Source organism: Anser brachyrhynchus, assembly GCF_964034855.1.
Source record: "Anser brachyrhynchus genome assembly, chromosome: 27".
Taxonomy (NCBI): Eukaryota; Metazoa; Chordata; class Aves; order Anseriformes; family Anatidae; genus Anser; species Anser brachyrhynchus.
In genome coordinates, this window is record NC_137720.1 from 6,953,561 (window position 1) to 6,974,822 (window position 21,262).

General features: G+C 44.7%; 1 protein-coding gene across 6 annotated transcripts; it reads left to right on the top strand.

Moving 5' to 3' along the window:
• The first annotated feature begins 80 nt into the window (after positions 1-80).
• LOC308183490 (bombesin receptor-activated protein C6orf89 homolog) lies at positions 81-21,259 on the top strand. Of its 6 annotated transcripts, none has more exons than XM_080569678.1 (9): positions 81-226; positions 3,899-4,106; positions 5,393-5,558; positions 8,381-8,500; positions 16,834-16,988; positions 17,330-17,469; positions 18,842-18,968; positions 19,615-19,738; positions 20,172-21,259. In XM_080569678.1, exons 2-9 carry the CDS (start codon positions 3,918-3,920, stop codon positions 20,255-20,257), a joined length of 1,107 nt encoding a protein of 368 aa, XP_080425804.1. In that variant the 5' UTR covers positions 81-226; positions 3,899-3,917; the 3' UTR covers positions 20,258-21,259. The 6 variants fall into 6 exon arrangements, with proteins under 6 accessions (XP_080425804.1, XP_080425806.1, XP_080425801.1 ...); XM_080569675.1 differs by lacking the exon at positions 81-226 and adding an exon at positions 245-836; XM_080569676.1 differs by lacking the exon at positions 81-226 and adding an exon at positions 859-1,521.
• Positions 21,260-21,262: the final 3 nt, after the last annotated feature.

Here is a 21,262-nt window from a genome sequence, read left to right on the forward strand (position 1 = left end):
TGGGTGGGCGGTCTCAGGGGGTGCTGGGGACTGTACCGAGGCGCCTGGGGGCTCCCGGCGCGCCGCGGGCTCTGACCGGCGCCGGGGGCTGGGGGCAGCCAGAGCGGCTCCCCCTGGCGGCGCGGGGCCGAGCCGGAAGCAGGAAGCAGCGGCCCGGCCCCTCGGCCCGCCCCCACCGCGGGCGGGAGGAGCCCGGAGCCGGGCGGCGGAGCGGGACAGCCGCCGGGTGAGGCAGGGGGCGGCAGGCGGGGTGGGCAGCGGGGTGCCAGGAGCTCTGCGGTAAGGGCCCTGCGCTGGGCGAGCGGGCCCTCAGCCCCCTCCGGTGGTCGTGGCCCGGGCGGGCTGGAGGGGGCTCCCCTGGGCCTGAGGGGCTAGCCTGAGGCGCGAAGGCGCCCCCCCGCCCCCCGGCTCCCGGTTGTGGGGATTGGGGTGATTTCTGCTTCTGTTTGTTTATTTGTTAGAACCTGGACGGAGGTTCTTATAAATAAATAAGGGCGATAACGTGTTACCGTGGCGGCGGGATGCAGGCTCCTTCCCGGAGAGGGCGGGGAGCTTGTAGGCCAGGGCTCCCCACCGCCCCCTCCCCTTCCCCCCTGTACAGGGGGCAGCAGAAATGGTGTTAAAGCAGATTAAAATTTTTCTCGGATATTGCTGTTTCAGGTTTACCAGATGGCATTAGCAATGCAAACAGCTGTTCCCGTTTAAAGACTTCTCTAATAGCATTTCTTTCTAAATATTTATCTTTTTAAAGCCTCAGTCCAAACGCTCCGGTGTATGCCATGGAGGCAGAGCATATTCTCTGCAAAGCCCTGCATAGAGTTTGCTGCTCAGACCAGGTGCATGAATGGAAACCTTTCAGGCCAAGATCTGCTGCTAATTCTGTTAGAGTATTGGCCAGCGGAGAGGGGCTGCTTATTCCTCTTGGGTTGGTGGAGTTCATAAAAAATAGCACTAACCGTATGGGTTCTCTAGCTTAAAATGCCTGCCTCTGAGAGGTTGCTGTGTGGAAGGACTCATTGTGTAACATCTAAGTGGATACAGTAGTCTCTTGTTATTATTTTGTTAGTCTTATTGTGCTGATGGGAAGGAATATAATGTATTGTTATTATTATTATTATTATTGAAGCCATCTGTTCTCAAAGCAATGTCTTAGGATAATGCCTTATTTCCTAGCTGAGAACTTGTATTACTGTTGAATCTGTCAACAAACTATACAGGATTTTTAAATGACTGCCTGTGACTTGCAGGCACTGTCCTCAAACATACTTGCTCAGAGCTGAATACATCTTAGTTCTCCCCACCCCTATATTTGTGTCTCAGCATTTTAGTATAGTAGGATGCTTCTGCTATTTGGAAAGGGGGAAACCGTCATGTTTGACAGCATTTCTGTAGGTAATAGTTTTAAGTGGCTCAAGAGAGATTCTGCACACAGAGGAAGCTCATTGGATCTGCTGGAATTCAGCATGGGAAAGCTTCACATGCAAAAAAGCTTTGGCACATGGGAGTGAAAGAGGAAGCTAGGTAACCTTTCAGACCATTTAGCACACCAATTGTAGTGTCAAGGCAACCAGTGTAATTCTAAAAGCTGGAAAAAAAAAGGGGTTTAATATCATGCAGATGTGCTGGCTCTTGCTTCTTCTATGAATTGGGGTATTACATAAATGAAAGAGTTAGTAAAGCAATGTATTGTTTTTATAGAACCAAGTGCATGCCAGGTGCTTTACAGACCAGAAGAAAAGGTCCCTGCCTTGGAGAGCTTATGTTCCATAATGAGATATTAATCAAACCTGCCTTGGGATAGCTTTGCCAGCCCATGAAGCTGCTCAGGTAGTAAAATCTGGGACAAATATTTGCATAGAATGCTAGGAAAGGTGGCAGAACAGGGCCAAGAACTAATTAACCCGGCAGTGTAGTGCAACGTGTTCTCCTTGCATGCTTGGTGTTTGGTTTCAAATTGACATTTTATGCTTTTGTTGTTTCTAGGGCTGAAATCAGATATATGACACTAATGTTAAAGTAACATCTGACATTAACTACTTGAGTTGGATGATTAGGCAGTTGCTGACTAAACAAATATGGGTTGTTTTTCAGCCAGATAATTTTCCTGATTCACCATGTGACCACATAAATGCACAAAGAGCAGAACAGGGACTTGATCTTGGGAGAGAGAAGTAGTTGCTGAAGCTGGTAGTAATATCGAAATATTTTTTTCTTCCCCCCCCCCCCCCCCCCCCATACTACACCTTACCATTGCAGAAAATCATTAGAAATGTCATTGCTTGAGTTCTGACTTTTAGAAACCCAGGGTTTAGGGGGAGAACTGTCAGCCAATTCTTGAAAGGCAAATCAGATTTCAAGTTTGGTTGCCAACAAGATGATCTTACTTCATGGTATATACATACATACATTTACGGTTGATTTGTCCTGTGGGTGCAGCCAGGATGGGTTACAGCAGAGCCAATCTAAGTTTAAATAACATGTTCCTCACCGCTTGTCAGCTTGTTCTCAAGTGAGCAAAATGGACCCGTGTTTTTAAAATGCAGGAAGTACTGTGAGGCACATGCAGAGAAAACCTGTGTGAAGTTAGGTGATTATTGCAGCACAGCAACAGACTTAGCAGGGCAAGGTGATGCACTGGGTGAAGCAGCACACTGGATTTGTGAGCTGTTCCTGATGTCAGGTAGCACATAAAGCAAAAGGGGGTTGGGGGCCTGATTTCCATTTTCAGCTGTGAGCTGGATATATTGGTCGAGCTCCTTGAGTTTCTCTGTGATGGTTCTCAGCCTGTGCTTTCAGGGCAATGCCCTAAACTGTGACTCTCGAGGAGAAGTGTTGGTTTGATCCAGGTTAGAGTTTTCCCATCTCAGAAACAAGAGGCAAAGCAAGACCTCACAGATACTCTCTTTCCCTCAGCAGTGTTTTGTCAAGGCTAAATGTCTGGAACAATGGGATTCTCACACTGCCTGCTATTTCCTTGTTCTGCTGTTTCTTTGTATCTTTTCTTCCGCACGATCTGCTGCTCTTGATATCGTAAGGCTTGTCCTTTGTGGCGGGCAGGGGGAGTGGTAGAAGAACCACTTTTTTGGTGTTTTAATGTTGAGTGCTCATAGGTGTGTTCTTACAGGCTTCCCTGTTGAAACTTCAGGATGGAAAGTAATTTGCTATCAAATGCCATTTTGTCTCTGTCCAGAGTTCGCAATGCAGTTCTTACTGCAGTTTTAGTTACATTGCATTTAAGTATAAGAATGACCTGAAGGCAACCTTTCAGAGGAATGCAAGAGTTTTCTTTTTGCCTGCAGACCATGCTGCTATCTTGTAACTGTTACTCAATAATCAGTTGGCCTGGACATTAGGTTGCAAAAATTTAAACAAATTGTAAACTGTCGAACTTTGCCCTGCACATACTGCTCATTTCCCTGTGCTGTACTTAGTTGCTGACAGGGGATTTAATGAAAAGAAATCTACATTAAAATAAGTGACTACAATTACAGTGCAGGAGAGCTTTGCTTGGCTACTCTGTGTGATGATCAACTTTGTCTTGCTGGCTTTCATACTTGGTGAACAACGCTTTATGGGACAGATTCATTTGGAACAGATGAATAAATGAACTTTCAGTGATTTCTGGGAAGTTTTGTTCATTTACATAATGTGAATCTCTACTGTTTTTTCTGTTGTCAGGAAATTTTACATATTCTTTTGTTCCTCTGGAGATACTGCACTACCAGAGACTGTTAGGATTGCAGTTAATGTTGTGTGTTTGTCAGTGAATGGGCGTGCTCCAGAGAAGCCTGCCTTCTTGTCTAGACATTCTGGTGTTCCTGGGATCTCTTCGCACATGCTGGTGTTGAGCTGAATGACTGGGGTATGTTTTCTGTTAATATATCGAATCTTTCCACAGGGATTTTTCATCAGAGGCCATGGAGCTTTCAGCCACTGACCTCAGCATCTATGACAAGCTATCAGAGACAATTGATCTAGTGAGACAGACTGGCCACCAGTGTGGGATGTCAGAAAAAGCCATTGAGAAATTCATCAAGCAGCTCTTGGAAAGAAATGAACCACAAAGGGGACCTCCACGCTACCCTATCTTAGTGGCTGTCTACAAGGTAAGGTGTCTTTTGTGCGTGCACAGGCTATTTGAGCATCTGAATTTCTCTTTTGGCACCTGAGCCTTTTGTTTCCCATTGCGTTTTCCTGATTAATTTTTCAGAGTCCTTTATTCAAAAAACTGTTAAGTTTAGCTTCCTTCCTTCCTCCCAGAATTTGATTTGAAAAAAAGAAGACGGCTGACCAAGATTTGGAATTGCTCATATGAATTGAAAGTTGAATATGTCAACACCTCCCTTTCCTTAGATTATTGAAGGACAAAGCCTTTGGATTTTTTTTTTCAGGCATTGATTCCAAGTGTCAGCACACACAGTGGAAATGTGAGGAAGGAAGGAGATTCTTAAAGTTCAGGGTTGACTAATGAAGACATCCAAGTTCTGTTTCTGACCCTGTCATGAGCTTCCACCTATCTTTATTCTCCTTCTAGTCTATAAAATGAATCAACTGCCATGGTGCTTGATGACAGAAAAATATTTTGAGGACCATAGCTAGAAGACGTTGTAAAAAGTGTTACAGAGTGGGTAAAAGGATTCCATTCTTTTAGGTAGCTTGGACATATTACAAGTATGTAAACCTTCCTACTGACATAATATTCCAGAGTGTTTTAGTGTTGTCTTTGCAAAATCATCACAATGGTTTCTATTTACAAAAAAAATCCGTCCCTTCTGTCTTCCCTCCATCATATAAAAGATGTAAAAATGAGTCAGGAGAACAAGAAACTGGAAGTTTGAACTTTCAGCTTCTGTTCTTGTTTTTGCTGTTGATTCACTTTGACTTTGGCCTAGGGGGAGAAATGCATAATGTCATCTCCTTAAGGCTTATCTGGGGTTCTGTTATAGGGGAGGGAGCTGGCACCAGCGCTGCTGAAGTGTTCCAAGGCTTGGCGGATGTTTGCAAAAGGCTTTGAAAACCTTGTGTAAGAGGCATGGTGGAAGTGCAAGCTTTTATTTGGTTAGGTGGGAGGATTCAAAGCCATCTGTAGATCATTCTTGCACTGGTGCTGGATTATTCACAGTGCTAAAATAAATGAATGGAGCTGCATGGGTCTGATTTGAAGGCTGCTTTACTTCGTCTTTGGAACTGCCCTAACAATGAAACTGGGTGACAACCCTCTGTGTATGTAAATAGAATTGCAGTTGAGTGAGGAGCCACAGTGAAAAATTTGAGTGTTCATCTTACAGTGCACAGCCACAGCTCTTTGATAACAGCCAGAAGGTGTGTCCTGTTCTGAAAACACATCAGGTCACTGCAATATAATTAATTACACGGCTATTTTCTCTCACAGGGCCTGCTCATGCTGGGATTGGTCTTGCTAACCGTTTACTTCGTGATCCAGCCGTACAGCCTGCTGCCACCTGAAGCTCCACTCTCCAGAGCCCATTCATGGGGCTCCCTCATCAGTCACCTCCGACTGCTCTCTCTACCTATTGCTAAGAAGTACATGCCTGAGAGTAAGGAAATGATTTTTCTGCCGTAACATAACCCTAGAAAGAAATACCAAGTTAAATACCAGCCATGCAAATCACTTGAGTGTCTCCTTAGACACCAAATAACAAATGTGGTATTGGCATGGCACCATGGTTTTCTCTTCCCCTACCACTGTACTTAAAAACAGCATCCTGAATTCTAGCTAGGGTACTTTCCCTTCTATTCACTGGTGCCGAGGCATATTTTCTCTTAAATTCATCATTTTCTTCTTTCACCCTCTTCCTTGCTTTAACACGTTTTTATCTTCCACAAGAGTTCTCTTTTCTCTAAAAATCTTTGCAGTTCTGGGAACTGTAGCGTGGTAGCTATGCTGGATAAATGTCACCTTTCTTTCTGAGTAAGCAGGCAAAAACAGTTTGTCTTCATATTTGTGAACAGGGTGTAGAAACCTCAACATGTGACCTAGGTTTAAGGAAAAGTGTTTTTTAAAAAGTGGCGTACTAGGAAAGAACTGTGGGCTTGAGAGCCTACAGTGTTTATAGCAGTTGAAGTAATGTTAAGCGTAATGTGTGTGAGGAAGCTAGATAACTTCATAATGAGATGGTCCCATCATGGGAAAGGAACATGACAGATGTTACTAGTCAGGCATAATAGAAATGGAAAGTTTGAATGTTTCTCATTCTCAGTTAATCATTTCCATTGACTTAGGCTGGCAAGTGGCATAAGCATGGGCTCTGCCTCTCTGATAAAATACAAAGACTGTCAGTAATGACAAAGCTGTGAATTATTTTGAGCAGGGATGTGGCACAATGTTGATCATCTGTTGGCTCACTGTAAAAACAAACTCTAGTGTCCATGCCATATGTCCATTGTATTTAACTTCTGCAGCTCATTGTGTTGTGGAGTTCTGTTATAGCTCTGACCTTCCTGCTGTCGCTAAAAAGGGCTCCCTGAAATGTCAGCACCATTCTGCATTTTCTGCATGTCCCTCTCTCTTCTGCTGACGTGTGATTTCTGTTGATTTGAGTTTGCATGGGTTGGTCAGGGTATCCCCCATTGTTCATTTTCTTCCTTATTCATTGGAATCTCTCACAGGGAGGAAAAAACGAAGGTGAAGGGGGTGGCTCTTATAGCCACTTGACATGAGTAGCCTGCTTATCTAATACATGCATTTCAGTGTTGGCATGAGTTTGTGAACCCTCCTATACGTCTATACTATGGAGTTTGTGAACCCTCCTATACTATGGAGAAGGAAACCAACAGAAACTTCTGTTGTATTTGTTCAGTGCAATTTTGTTCAGAAAGATGTCAGATTCTTTTTTTCAGATGCTGCAGGGTCACCTTGGATGAGGAGAGCCCAATTAGTTTCCTCAGGATAGCAGGAAGTTTTAGGATGGGGCTTTTGGAAGTCTTGAGCATGTTGCTGTGAAGATAAGAGCAGGAGCAGGCCTGGGCTGATGTGAAAAACATCTGACTGGAGAGGAGATAGGGAAACATCCAAAGGGAACAAGGGAAAATGAGGGGTTCTGGGTAGGCAGGATTTGAGGTGTTGGTTTAAAACCATGTAAAACCATGTAAAATCCCTCATGCCTCCATAAGTCCTGGAAATCTTTTGAAGTGATTAGCAATACGGTAGGCAGTGAGCCAGCTCCAGGAAAGGAGGGGAGGTACAGAGGGGATGACGCAGTTGCCTCTCTGTTTCTGCAATGTGTTAGGTGGTGGTGGAAACCATGGCACATCCCAATTAACAAAATCGCTAGGGATGGCTCAGGTAACTTTGATCTAGCCTCAGAGAAAGAAACTGAGTTAGTCTGGCTATTTGAATGAGAGTATGTAGCACCCAGGCTGAACCTCGTCTGGATTCCTGTGGAGATCCCTCATGTGCTGGCTTCTCAGAGAGCAGCTGTGGCTACCAGGCCTTTCCCAGTGCTGGCCCAGCAGTGCTTGTGTCACACTGCTTGCTGCTGGATGGAGCATGGTAAAATCATTCATGAGGGATAGATAAAGGGAATGGCATGGGACTGGGCTGGGTGGTCTCTATCTCTCTCTCACTACTTCTTTTGCAGAATGTAATGTTTTTCCCTTCCTTTTGGCCTTATGGTCTCCTGAAGGGAGTGGGTAATGCTACCATTTGTCATCCTGTTCGTTGACAAGAATGTGAGGATAGGAGGTCTTGTAAGCAGGTCTAGCATTTTTTATTTGCAAATAAGACACCATGCAAAGAGTCTGTGCAGCAGAAGAAAAACACTGGCCAAGGGACTCAACGTACGTACTCTTCTTCCGTTCTTGTGTATATACCTGCTGGATTAATTTTTTGAGGGGGCTGAGGATGAAACTTGAAGCTTTCTGGGCTCAGACACCAGTTCAAATCCAGCCTGGGCTATTCATGTTGAAAGCCACCTGTTAGCAGTTTGGAGGCTATATTGGCCCACCAGCAGTGCTGGCAGAATTCCCCTGTCCACATTGCTTTGATGAAGCCTGGCCACAGTGTGTGTGGGTGGCTCATTTTACTTCCTCTGGGGCAGGCAGGGGCAGCCTGCCTGTGTGGGGCTGCAGTCTGGGGTTGTGCTGTCCCTGCTGGGCCTGTTCTGGAAGCATAGATTTTGGGTAAGTTTTCTTGTCTACAGGATTGCAGGTTGCAGCATCTTCCATGGCTAGATGTGGGCTGAGCAATCAGGTTTATGGGCAGGTTTGGACACCTAGTTTTGCCAAGTGACAGAGCCCCAAACTAGGGTGGTGGAGGGGCTTTGAGACAAGCAGGGATACAGAATGCTGCTCTTCTCTCCCTCCAACTCAGGGTGACCTGCTTTGCTCCTAACCTTCATCCTGGTCCCTTCTACCCCAGGAACTGTGCTGTGGATGAGAAAGGCTGCCTGTCTGCCTTTGGATGTGGGAGGACCTTTGAGCTGTTACAACAAAGACAAGGTGAAGAGCAGTGCACACAAAGCTGCAACTATTGCATTAGGTTTGTAGGATTAGGTCCAAAGTAAATTTCCTCTTTGCCTGTCTTTCTGTTCTGTTGCTTGCTTGCTTTCTCCTCTGTATCAATTCCCATATTAAAAGTAATGTTCCCAGTCTTTGTATCTTCAAAGGTGACTCTTAGATTCTTGGATTTGGTCTCTGTGCCTCTTTTTCAGCTGTTTTCCCAGGGCTGGGAACCAAGGTCCCTTTGGATGGGGAAAAAGTCTACGGAAATGTGGTTTGCATTTGCTCTTCCTGAGCTTGTGTTTACGCAGAGCTTGTGAAAACCCCAGTGCTGGGTCATGCTGCCTGCTCTGGAAAGGGTGAACGCCTCTCATCATGTGAGCATGTTTCTTTTAGCTGGATAACTTGGCACTTCACGTTGCACTGCTCCCCATGGAGGCTGTAGATTTGCAGACCTTTGGGCTCAACCTGTTGCATGCAACACAGAGAATTTTGATTGGGCCTGTGGGTTAGCACAAAACTTCCTAGGAGAGAAAGTAGAGCCTGTGTAATCTGGATTCATTTCTCTTTTCTGAATAGGTTGGGATGGACAAGTCAATCCCTCTGTGTTTCTGTTCTGCGCCTGCAAAATAAGGCTACAAGTACTTCCTTCTCTCCTGCAAATGTTAGGAGGAAAGATAATGAGAGTGGAGCTTTTGGAGCATATAGTAATATGAGCCAAATGAAAAGGGATTTTCTTTCTTTAACAGAAGTTTTCAAACCATAACGGGGAACACTCTACATATTTATTAGTGGTTCTTCCTTTTGTGACAGTATGACATCTTTATAGCTTTGTTGATATCTAAATATTAATTTTGATGTCATGTTGGTAACTGTTCCCTGCCAACCGCACAGAGCATTGATGAGGATTTATGTTGCTCTTACATTAAGTCATATGTCTGCCCATGATAAGTACAGTAAGTCCTTGCAGCTCAAAAACCTCCACAAAGCATGTTGGTCAATGATGAATGAACTGGCTCTCATCCAACAGCTTGACAATTCATGTGCTGATAATAACCCCTGTAATGACCTAAAGGAAAATCTACTTTGCTTCAATAATGAGACCCAACCCTTACCAAATACACAGCTTAAAATCAACTGGATCAGTAGCTGCTCAGCACCCCAAAAATCAGTTGCAAGCACACACACCTATAAAAGTGATCCTGTACAAGTTACCCCCAGTTCGGAGAAGAGTTATGTTAAAAGCTTCCCTTCTGTATAGACCAGAATGGCTAAAAAACATGTTTATTGGTTTTTATACAGAACCTATTTTAGAGAAATGAACCCTGCTGGAGGAATTGTGTTTAAGCAACACCTTGTAAATGGCATGTGACTGATATCCTGGGGCTGTCATGTGCCTCTGAGAGCTATTTGTGGGGATGGGTCACAGCAGGCTGGGTTACTGGAGCTGCTCAGCTGGGAGAAGACAGCAGCCTCTGCCTCTTGGCTGGCCACCTTCAATTTAGCTTGAGGCTTGCCTTGGTGCCTGGCTAGGCTCTGTCTTCTTTTTGCAGTTAACCTTTTGCAGGCAGCCTGTGATGGGCCGGCTGCTGCCAGATTTCTTACTGTTTCATGTTCATTGCCACCCCTCTTATTGTAGCCCTGAAGTATGTTTATCCTTGGCTCAGCTCTGTGCAGAAAGGGAGCATCCAGTGTGCCTTTTTTTTTTTTTTCCACCTGAGGGGGGATGTTCTGCTTCCTGAACTCCCTGTGGGCTAAGCATCTTAGTATTCAGACTGCTTTTCCCGGCAGGTTTTGCAGCACATGCTGCATCTGACCTGCTGTGTTCACTGAAGTATGAGCCCAAGGAACGTGGGTCTTCTCTGAATTAAAGGTTTGAACAAGAAAGCTGCTTGGGGCATAACTCAAGGTCTGATTTCCAACTTCTTGCTCATTTTAGTGGTCTAATCACTAACCTGACCTTTTTTCCTGCCTCCAGCATAGCCTTCCCCTCTTGCTTACAATGGATCTTGCTTTTTTTCCTAAACCAAATGCATTTTGGCCAATTCAAGCTGTTTTGCTCTTGTGTTTTTACATACTCTCATGTTTCCACTTCAGGGGCTTGAGCATTTTGAGGCGTGACATGGGTTGCAGACAGGGCTCCCTCCCATCCCCATGCAGCTACTAATTTATCTGATTTGTGTGTGTGTGTAAACAACCCGTAATAATGTAACGTGAGACTGACCGACAGACACCTGTGTCGGCTCATTCAAAGGGGGAAAAAAAAAAAAGGCTGATATTGTTGTGTAGGGTGGTGCCAAACCGTTTTCAAATACTGCTTTACTTTGGTCTTCTTTCAGCCAGTGGACTGTTTATTTGGATTTGCTAACAGTAAACTAGCTCAAAATAATTGCGGTACTCCAGAACCTTAAAAACTCTTCCTTTTATATTTGGATGTCTCCAGAATTTCTTGTTTACTCATTAGCAGAGCAAGTGAATTCTCATTTTGGTTTGCTTCCCTGGAAAGAGTGATTGTGCCATATGTGACCTCTTGCAGAGGCAGAGCTGTGCAGACTAGCAGAACTCTGTTTGCACTAGTGATATGGGCATGTCAGACCTCTTGCAGACTCAAGTCACTGTCAGGCAAGTGAAAGAAACTGAGAGGGATTTGCTTCAAATGCATGCTGTTCCTCCAAGCCACATTGCTCACGTAGACACTGCCAGAGCAGCACAGGCTGCCTTCTAGGGCACGTAACCAGAGGTGCAGGCTGGAGTGGACTTCGGAGGATTTCCTGACAGCTTAATGCCTGCCTTCAGTTGTGCAGATTTCTCCTGGAAGTAATCCTCTTTTGTCCCAGTGGTCTGAGAGTTTCTCTTGGGCTAGGCTGAGCAGACTTGATTTCACAATGTCTTGTTGGATCAAAGTCATTTTTGTGCTTTGCTAGAGATTGACTAATCATCCTTTGGTTGTTTGACCAGCCGTTACCCATTAGTGAAATGAGCGAGTAGTTATTTGAGCTGTTGACTTTTTACCCAGAACAAAAATAAGTGTTTATTGATGGGCTTACTTGTAGCTGTTATTTTGTTGCTAGCTTTTCCTACAAATGCTCTGAAGCCAACTGGGAGGTACTTTTACAGGCATAAATACGTTAAGAAAAGTCAGAGCTACAAACATGTTCAATATGAAAAAGAGGTGAGGGTCTTGTGCGGAACAGAAACTCTCTGTGTGGTATATTATTAATAACCCACTGTGCTGCTTTCCTTAATCGGGACTTCCACACTGTAATTAATAAGCACTCCTGATTGTTGCTTTCTGACTTACTGAGGAACCTGTTGGTTTAGCCTGAATTTGACTTGACATGTAATCAAGAATTGATATCTGTAAATGGCTTTGAGTTTTTAAAACACAGTTTTATCTTTCCATAAAGTCCGGGAAAGGAGGCACAATGGTAAGTTTATAGTATATCTGCTACAATGACATAGCTCAACAACATGCAAGCTATTTACCTGAGGAGTATACTATCTGTAAGCCTGCAGTGGTCCCAAAGCAACAAGAGGCTAGTCGTATCTCAGGAGCAAGGATGACCTGGTCTGTAATATTCTTTGGCTGCCAAAGCAATAACAGTACATTATGAGCTGCAACTTCACTTTAAGGTTAAGGGCTAGACCTTGCAAATCCCTGTCCTAAAAATAATGGAAAGCAGCATTGTAAAATCCAGCATCTGGAAGCTAGATATTTCCAAATGGAGGAAGAGCTGCAGCTTTTCTGTGGTGGTAGTAATTGGAAATCAGAGCACTGAGGATCTCATGGGCCCTACATCACTTGGAATTTTACAACTGGGATTGAATGTCTTTTAAAAAGCTCTACCCTGCGTCAGCCATAAGAACTAACTTGTGGTTGGGCCTTAGCTACAAAAATGAATGGAGGAAGTATCTTACTGTCTGCCAGGTGCATATCCATAAAGGGACTTTTTAGCCAAGGGCAAAAGTATGGTCACAGCAGAGGGTAGACTGAGGTCTTAACCTCTTCCTTTTTAAGGGTCTTTTCAGATCCGCATTGAAAATCCCTTGATTTTGACAAATGTGAGGAAATATGGCAAATGCGGAGATCAGCATCTTCTCATTGTTGCATCTAGCACATAGGAACAAGACTGTGGCTGAAGTGCAGCATCATCAATGAGGCAGTGGGCCAGGCCCAGGTGAGTCCACCCCCATCCTGAGCCTACCTTTCAATTCTCCAATGTTAGTCATGCTTTTTCTGAACCCTTGGGTTTGCCTGCTCACCCACCCTGCTTACAGGTGTAGTTCTTGATGGTGTGTTGGATCCTGTGAGGGGTGGTCTGAAATAGTTGTGGGTGTTAATGGAATATTCGCAGCCATACAGTACAGCCAAGCCGTACAGTAGACCTACAATAAAGAATAGAGAAATGTCTTGTGACAGTTCAATGTATAGACCCGTGTATAGTCTTTTCTTGAGAGTCCTGAATTCATTCTAGGCTTGTTAAAGTTGTTCGTATATTCCTGGAACTGGTCTCCAGCGAATTATGTTGGAGGTCTAGGGAAGCGTGTCAGGCTCAGAAAGATGAATTGAGAATTGGGAACCAACCTTTGCAAGTTGTGGAGCTGCTTAGTGCATTAGACAGTCCTCTGGGAAGCTTTCTTTTGTAGGTGATGGTGGCAGAAGATCTAGGGTGGCTGCGAATTCTTGGGAGAGGCCCCCATCCCCTGGAACAGATTTTCCTGTGCAAATTTAGCTGTCACTTGCCTAGTAGAGATTTCTTCAGCCTGAGTGCTGCGAAGCAAACCAGCTTGTTGGAGAGCCAGCAAGCTGCTTCCGCACCTGCAATTCTGCAATTTTATGTTTGCAGCACTTTGTTGGGGTCAGGAAGAGCCCTTGACTTCCTGTGTCATGCTGGAGCAAAAGGTTTCCTTGCTAGATGGCTTCCCTCTGAACTTGTTGCACTGGCATCAGACTGATACTTAGCCCTCTATATGGTCCGTTAAGAGACCTGGCCCTTCTCCTGGTCTCACGTCAACGTGGGCAAGTTTCTGTAAGTTTTACTGCTTCACTGCAGCGGGTAAAAGCAGGGCCGGGTCTTCTCAGTAACCTCTTAGCCTCCCATCTGATTGTACACGCCCAGCATCTCCGGGGCTGTGTGCACACACCCCTCTGTAGATCTGGGGACAGCCAAGAAGCTTGGGAGATCCTCTGTGAAAATGGCCAAATAGGGTGGGGTACTCATTTTAAACTAATTGTAAATTGAAAATTATTTCCCTACACAACGGAAAGTACAGCTATAAACTCCTGCCAGCATTACTCAGAGATGCATTTTAAGGAAAGTTTTCATCTCTTTGTTTCTGCTACATTAGAAGCTGGAAGTCCCCAGCCCTGGTTCTGCTAGGAGCTATCCAAACACAAGGGAGAAGACATCTCTTGTTCCGTAGAGCTGATAACGTATAAAAGCAAGCGTTAGGTGAGTGTGATCAACGGAGAACAGATTCTGTGTAACGAAGTGAAGGCTGCTCCTCAAAGAGGGGTGAGAAAGCACAGGCGTGTAGGAGAGGTTCATTGGGTCTGGCCCACACTTCTGTCACGTAATGAATAGTTGTACGTGTCAGTACTACAGCTGCTTTCCTGCAGTCAAACTCCACAGGGATAATTGCACACGCCCAACAATTTAACATTTGAATGTGAGTGGATAGAACCATCGTGTGACAGTTGCACGTGATAGTTGCACTGAGATGAAGAGTGCATCTTTCTTTTCAATATCCAAGCAAACTGTGCATGCGCACAGTGTGCATGACTTAAACCAAAATAATCCCCCAGGGTGTCTGGGCAGGGTGGTAATGTAAAAGGAATGCAGGGAGTGTAATCAAAAGAGAGAATAAGCATCCTTGGTAAAACTCCGGCTCTGGTCCCCAGTGTGCGGTTGCATGCCCTCTGCTCTGTGTGCAGTCTCACCTCCCTCCCTCCCTGGTAAGGGCAGGCCCTTCTCACTGCCTGTACTTGTCATGCCAGTCACACACATGCTGGTGCACAGACTAACACCCTCAACAATAAATCTAAAAGATTAATTACAAAAAAAAAATAAAATCCCACAGTCTCGCTTGCGGCATTTGAAATGCATCTCAACTGTGCTCTGCTTGGGTTATTCATAGGGAAAAGAAATAACCTCCTGAATCAAGCAATTGAGAATGCAAATATACCAGCCTAGCTCAAAAGAGAAATCAAGCTCTATACTGTCAAAGCTGATTAGCATCCAGTTATGGGGTACTGCCCTGAGCCCAGAGAGAAAATGTAGGGACAACTGGGCTTAACACTGTGGGATGAACTTTCTAAATTTTGCACAGAAAGAAATTATAGTAATGTTGCTCTCTGTATCACGACAGACCATAAGATATTTTTTCTTGTTCTCTTCATGGTGACTGCCCCTCCTCTGGAGAGATCTTTCAGCCTTTTGTTTCCTGTTGCTGACCAGCTGTTTTTTGTGAGTTGAGTTTTTTTGTTGTAAAATTGAAGCTTTCTGCAGCCAGTGGAACAAAGATTTTCTTTTTTCTCTTGTGAACAGGGAGGGAAAGTGCGTTGGAGCAGTTTCTCATGGGAGTGGGACTTCTGCTTGCAATAAGGATTTTCCACTTTGTTTTTCCTTTTTACCCCTTTCCTCAAAAACAGGGATGCTTTTTCCAGAAAGACTAGGAATTATGTCCTGATCCCTTTCACTCCATATCCCAGCAGTAGGGTGGGAAATGCAGCATTTGTGAGTTGATTGGATATATTCAGAGGAAAAAAAGCAAAACAAATCCCTATCTGCTCTCTGTTGTTATGTCCTGATGAACCTAAAACCCTCTATAATGTTACTCTTTGTATGTTGCAGATGTCAGATGGGAAAAATGAAGCAAATGCTTTCCTGTTAAGTGGTGTTCATCAATTATGACCCATGAGCAGGAGCGTCAGTGTGGCTGGAAACCATGATCGTAGTAACACAAAGGCTGCATGCCTGAAGAGCTGCTCTGTATCATGGTTTCCCAACTATTTTTCATACAGGCATCACTGTCCCTTCTTTCTCTTCTTTCCCATTCACTCTTATTTCCCAAATGGGTGGCCTGCACAAATGCCCAGGAGACCTGAGCTGTTTTGACATTTGCTGGCTCTGCTGGCTCTGGACAGGACGGGTGAGCCTGTTATGAGGGAAGGTTTCTGGATGTCTCATGTGAGGTGTGGCCAGGGCCTTGGGTTCCTAACCCACTCTGACAGATCAGGTGTTTGGGTGGGTTTGTTGCCACTGCCCAAGTTAAACATCTTCCCATAGGATTAAGGCTGTTACTGCCACTAAATCACAGCCAAGTCCTTTTAGTCTGGTGGCTGCAGGTGCCTTAACATAGAAATACATGGGATATTCAGCATTGTCTTCTCTTGTCCTGTTTGTTCAGTGCAGGAACAAGTCAATTCTGTTACTGTTTGCTTACTCTTCTGTGCTGGGAGAACGGCAAATTGGAGGGGGGAGGCAGGATATAGGCATCAATTAATTGTGTCATGTAAAACTCATATTTTTGAAGTAGTAGATGTATGCAATGTTCACTGTAGTCCGGTTTAGCTGATGGCGGTGTAACAATGATTTCTGGAACTTAAGAAAGATATAGGTGTGGTTCAGGAGGAAGGTGGGGGGACTGTGTATCAAGTTAATAAGCTACATATATTGCAAAGTTTTTCCTCATGTTGGGACTTTTCTTCCCAGTTTATCTTCAAGTCAATGCATGAGATGAAGGAATAATATATCAGCACCACATCTTGGTGAAAACCCACATTTCCCAGCATCCTCTGCACATCAGGGACTGGGCAAACTTTGCCCAGGACAGAGTCTTTCTAAGTTAATGCAGGTAGAAAAGGGAGGGTAGTGATTTCAGGGATGTCTTAGCAGGGCTCATGGCACCAGTACTAACCACATTAGAGTTACTATTTTCGACTTGGAGATACTTTTTTTTTCTTAAAGTAATTTTGTCTTCTGGATGTCTCAGTCATAAATGCTCTTCGAATTGCTCTATTGCTTGTGGAGTTGTTTCAACTTAATTGCACTGTATATGGTGGTTGCCTTCCTCATATTGATAGTGAAAGGGTAACTTGGCCTGTATGCCTTATATATACAGAGAAGTGGAGTTTATATACAGCTCTCCCATTTCTCCGAACCATGAGCCAATTCTCCAACATCTTCAGCCTGTGCTGGAAATGTTCCTTACCCCAGTGAAGCTTGCTTTTTTTTGAGTAACTTACAGCCATTGGAAGCTATAAGTAATTTCAGTGTTTCATGTTGGGGATAGTGAATTTATGTTTGAGTCTGTCTCCTTTCCATTTCGTTTTTGGTCTTATTAAACACATTTCTCTTGTTTCCTCCCAAGAATGCCAGGAATGGTGGGCAGCAGGTTGTAGACAAAACGCTTCTACACTGCCTGCAAGTTGCACAGCATGTTCTTCTGTGAAAAGCCTTCAGATTGTGACAGACTTTGGAGATCTATCAGAAGAACTCCAGAGGTCTCAGCCTTTTCTAATCAAGGTAATGTCTGGATTCATAAGGCTGGATGCTTAGTCCAAGCTCTTGAATAACACCAGCTGAAGAGTGCTGCCATGTGTTTTCAACCACAAACTCGGATTGTTTATACAGGTGGAACATATATCTAAGAATACATTTAGCCCCATTTTAAAGATATCGGGGGTGGAGAGCTCTCTGCAACCTTAGCAAGTTGTTCCTCTGAGTAATTATCATTGTGGTTGAAAACTTAGCAGTCTAGATGGCTGTCACTCTTGGATGTTTTTCAGTTGGATGGAAATGGGAGAGGAGAGAAACCCTAGGTGCACAGCTTTTTTTTGTTTTGTTGTTGTTCTGTGCTGTTTAAGACAGGACAGCATCTCTCTTATGAAGAACTAAAGCACTTTCAGTCCCAGGATCCAGAACTGGCAGAGGTTGTAATAGAAGAAAATTCATCTGAACTGTGGAGCTGCCTCCCGAGACAGAGCTTCCCATTTTTCTTTCCCTGGTGAGTCAAAGATAAAGGATGTGATGGATGTATATATCCTGTCTTCAGGGGTACCCAGGCTTTGCCTGTGTGTGTTAGCAGGAGCTTGCAAGTTGCACGTTTACTGAAGTGAAGGGGAAAAGGTGTGGGTTACAGGTGCTGTCCACCTGCTGACACTGACTGGATCTGAGCAGAATACTTGTGCACTAAAAATGGAATGTTATGCACTGGGACTTCATGTGTTGCTCCCCTTTCAAGACAAAAATATCCCAGTGACTGCTCGGTCCTATTCTTTAGGCCATATATTAATCATCTGGGCTGTGGTCTGATCACCTGTGGCAACTGGTTTACATTTCTAGTAACCTCTGGAAGATTTTCCACCCTTAATATCAACTGAGAAAAGGTACCATGAGTTTTGCGAAACACTGAGAAGTAGCAGAACACTAACGGATCCTGCAATTTGTATTTGGTCTTATTCAGGAAAAACAGCCTGGCCTAATCCTGGACCTCTGTTAACTGTGGCACAGCTTTTAGAGTGACTACAAGACATCTGAACAATTCAGAACTCTCTAAGGTTGTGGAGCAACCCGGCATGTTAGCAAAGTCTTTTCATGTGGATAAGAAGTAACATGGGAAGGTGCCACATGTAGTGGAGCAGACTGCTCCTTTGCTGATACGAATGTGCCAGGTAGCGTCCCGTTTGGTTTGTGCAGACAGACTTGGAGAAGGGCATGATGGATTTTGCGTTTTTGAAATGCTTAGGTGGGATCTACCCACCGGACTTCTTGATCACAGCAATGGTAGTCAGACAATCAAAGTATAGCAGTATTAATCATGTCAAGCCACTTGACAGAACAGTAAAAATAACAGACCCCACCCTGCCTTTTCCAGCTACATTGCCTGGCCTAGAGAATATGCTTGGACATGCCACCTCCACCGTCACCCCCACTGCCTTGCCATGTGGTCTCAGTTATGGTTGCATACAATGCCACCTCTCTGCATTTTTGTAATTATTGGAGCTGATTGACAATTTGAATCATTTTGAGGGAAGGAGAGGAGGAAAATTCTTAGGTATCCAAGGCAATGTGTTTGTTCCTTGTTTATATGGCCCTGCTGCAGGTACTAAAAGGAAGATATGAAGGAGCACAGGTTCATCGGCTGAAAAGTCCAATATTGCTCTTAGGAGTGATGTTTGTGCTCTTTTAGCTTCTCTAGTCTCTGCCTCAGTCTCCCCCTCCAAAAAGGGACTAGTGTATCGGCATTCATGTTTATCAAGCATAAATGTTTGTGAACAATTTTGATCTTGGATGTAGACTTAAATATAAGCATTGTCATAACGTGATCTTTCTCTAATACGAGTTGTTTTATTCTTGTTGGATTTTTTATTTTTTAGGAGCAAATCTGTAAACAGAACTCAGATTCTGCAGGAATTTTTCCCTACTTCCTCTTCATTGTCTTTCCACAAGACAGTGTCCCTAGAGAGTTGCCTCCTCATACGCCATCCAGATTTGGGGAATAAGGTGAGAAATTCATCCCTATCACATTATTTCCCTGTCTGTGAGTTGTCATCCATAAGCTTCACACCTCTAGGGGTTTTGCAGGACATGTTCAGTGGATACAGAGTTGTAGCGGTTCTTCCCATCCCTGTGTAATATGGCATCTCAGAGTTGCTGTACCATCCAGAAGGAGGGAGGAGGTGTGTTGTGTATGGTTTTGTGCTGCTAGTATACTGCGTCCATCTTCCTTGGCAGTTAGAAATACCCATGGGATGTCCCAGCTCCACTCATATTTATGTCCTGGCCTTGCTCTGTAGTGGTGAAGGGATGGAATTTGTATGTGCAATGGGGCACAATTCACTTGAGAAGTGCTTTTTTGGAGCAGTTCCTAGCAGTAAGTTCCATCCATTCTGAGATACCTGCCATGGAGACACATCACTGAAATGGGTGCTTCTAGCCTGATCTCCTTTGTTTTCATGTGAGTTTTGTGGGTGTGGAGGGCCTGCATTGCCTTGGAGAGTTTTGCCATGATCTACTGGTAGCTGGAGGGAGCAGCAAACCTGTGATTTGTGCTGTCTCGCCTTGTTTCAGGGCAGTGATTTGCTCTCGATTAGACAGACTCAAGAAAAGGGTCTGGCAAGGCTTCTGAAATATTCTGCTCTCATCCTAGAGCTACAGCTTGCATGGCCTCTTTGCTGTTGGAAGCGGACAGCTCACCCTGACTGTTGTACCTCTGGACAAGTGCAGAGGACACTGTGAGATGTTCAAGGTGGAGCTGGAAGCTGGAGATTTGGGTGAGTATCTGCACTGTAGTATGCAGGGTATGGGAGATCCGTTAAAGCCAGGAGACTTCCTCCAGCTGGGTCTTTCGTAGCTGACACCTGAGAAGGTGGTGTGTGCCATTGCCCCCTCTGAACTAATGTGTGCCTTCAGTGTTTGCAGCAAGATATAAATGTGATTATTCTGAATGTGGGAATTCATGGTCTGGAACACAAACAACTGGATACTGTGAGATGCTGAATGGGTAGTTGGGGTTACTCAGAGATGCCAAGCACTGGGCAGTTGGGGTTAAACAACACGGTGCTCTGCGAGGTATTACAAACCCAGTGTGGCACAGAGGGCAGGCTCTTCACAAAGAGCATCTGCATACCCCCACCACTTCATGGGAAATGTGAGCAGTGATTAGGCATTGATTCATCTAATGTGTTTTCATTGCTTCTCCCAAAGGTTATGCCAGCACAGATTACTGGATGATGAGCTTCATGGCCAAAGGGACAGAGCCGGTGGTTGTTTGTTATGGAGCTGCTAGCTAAGGACAGTGGGTGGGAAAACAGAACTACTTCCAGGACAAGAAGATTTCCAGCTTTGAAGCCAAGGCAACATCTTGAAAGCGATAGACCTGGGGCAACTGTGGCAGGCAGCTTTGCCACCTTGCATGTTTACAGTGTTAAAAAATGACTCTTTTCCTGACCCTTTGCCCTTCCTCAGATGTATTTTGGGAGAAGCTCAAGCTATTCATGACCTTCCCTGTCCCCTCAGGTAAGCCTTGGGCTGGCAGCAAAGGCTTTTTCCAGGAGCACCAGAGGGGTTTCTCAGGATGAGATTGACCTTTGTGGATTATGGCACTTCTGAATCTTCGTGGGAGGAGGTTGGGAGTGGAGGGGTGCGTGTGACATTTCTGTATACGTTCCTCCTGGGGAGGAGGCCTGAAGCCTGTGTTGGCAGGCCAGCTCTATAAAGGGAATTGATATGTCCCACCTCCGCTCCATCTCTCCATCACGTTCGTGGCTGTGTGCCTCAACAGTGTGCCCTGCAAAGCCAGCCTCAGCTCTGTGCTTCAGGGCTGACACGAGCCTCCCAGCCTAGTGGCAGGGGCACTCACCCACAGCATTGTTCTTGTACCAAATTAATCTGTTCAGGCCTCTTTGTGTCTTGTGATCGCTCTTCTACTGTTTTCTATCAGCAGATTGTAGTTGAGTCAAATAGTAACTGTGCTTTTCTTCCCCTACTTCCTTTCCTATAAAAACACCGATGCAAGTTTTTGTAGTCATGGTGCCAAGAGTGCAGTAGTTCTGGATGGAGGTGGAGCTGGGTGCAAAGTAGCTTTCTATAAGTTCATGTTCTGATTGTGCACCTAAGATACTGGGGTTGCATGACTGTTTTCATATATATTCATTGCTTTGAGAAGTACTGCCTGTGTTCCTGGCTCGGGGTACCTGCAAGAGCACCAGAAAATCTCCTTGTCGCTGGCTTTTTTGCACCAACTTCTTCGAGATCTGATACATTGTATTCAGAATGAATTTTGATTTTTTCCTGAG

What these genes read in the sequence shown, in the direction of transcription:
- LOC308183490 (XM_080569675.1), top strand. Translation starts at nt 775, where the DNA reads ATGCCATGGAGGCAGAGCATATTCTCTGCAAAGCCCTGCATAGAGTTT. An exon ending in TAAGAAGTACATGCCTGAGA is followed by an intron (nt 5,559 to 8,380) that starts GTAAGGAAATGA and finishes CTTCTACCCCAG; the next exon opens with GAACTGTGCTGTGGATGAGA. An exon ending in CTCAGCCTTTTCTAATCAAG is followed by an intron (nt 16,989 to 17,329) that starts GTAATGTCTGGA and finishes GTGCTGTTTAAG; the next exon opens with ACAGGACAGCATCTCTCTTA.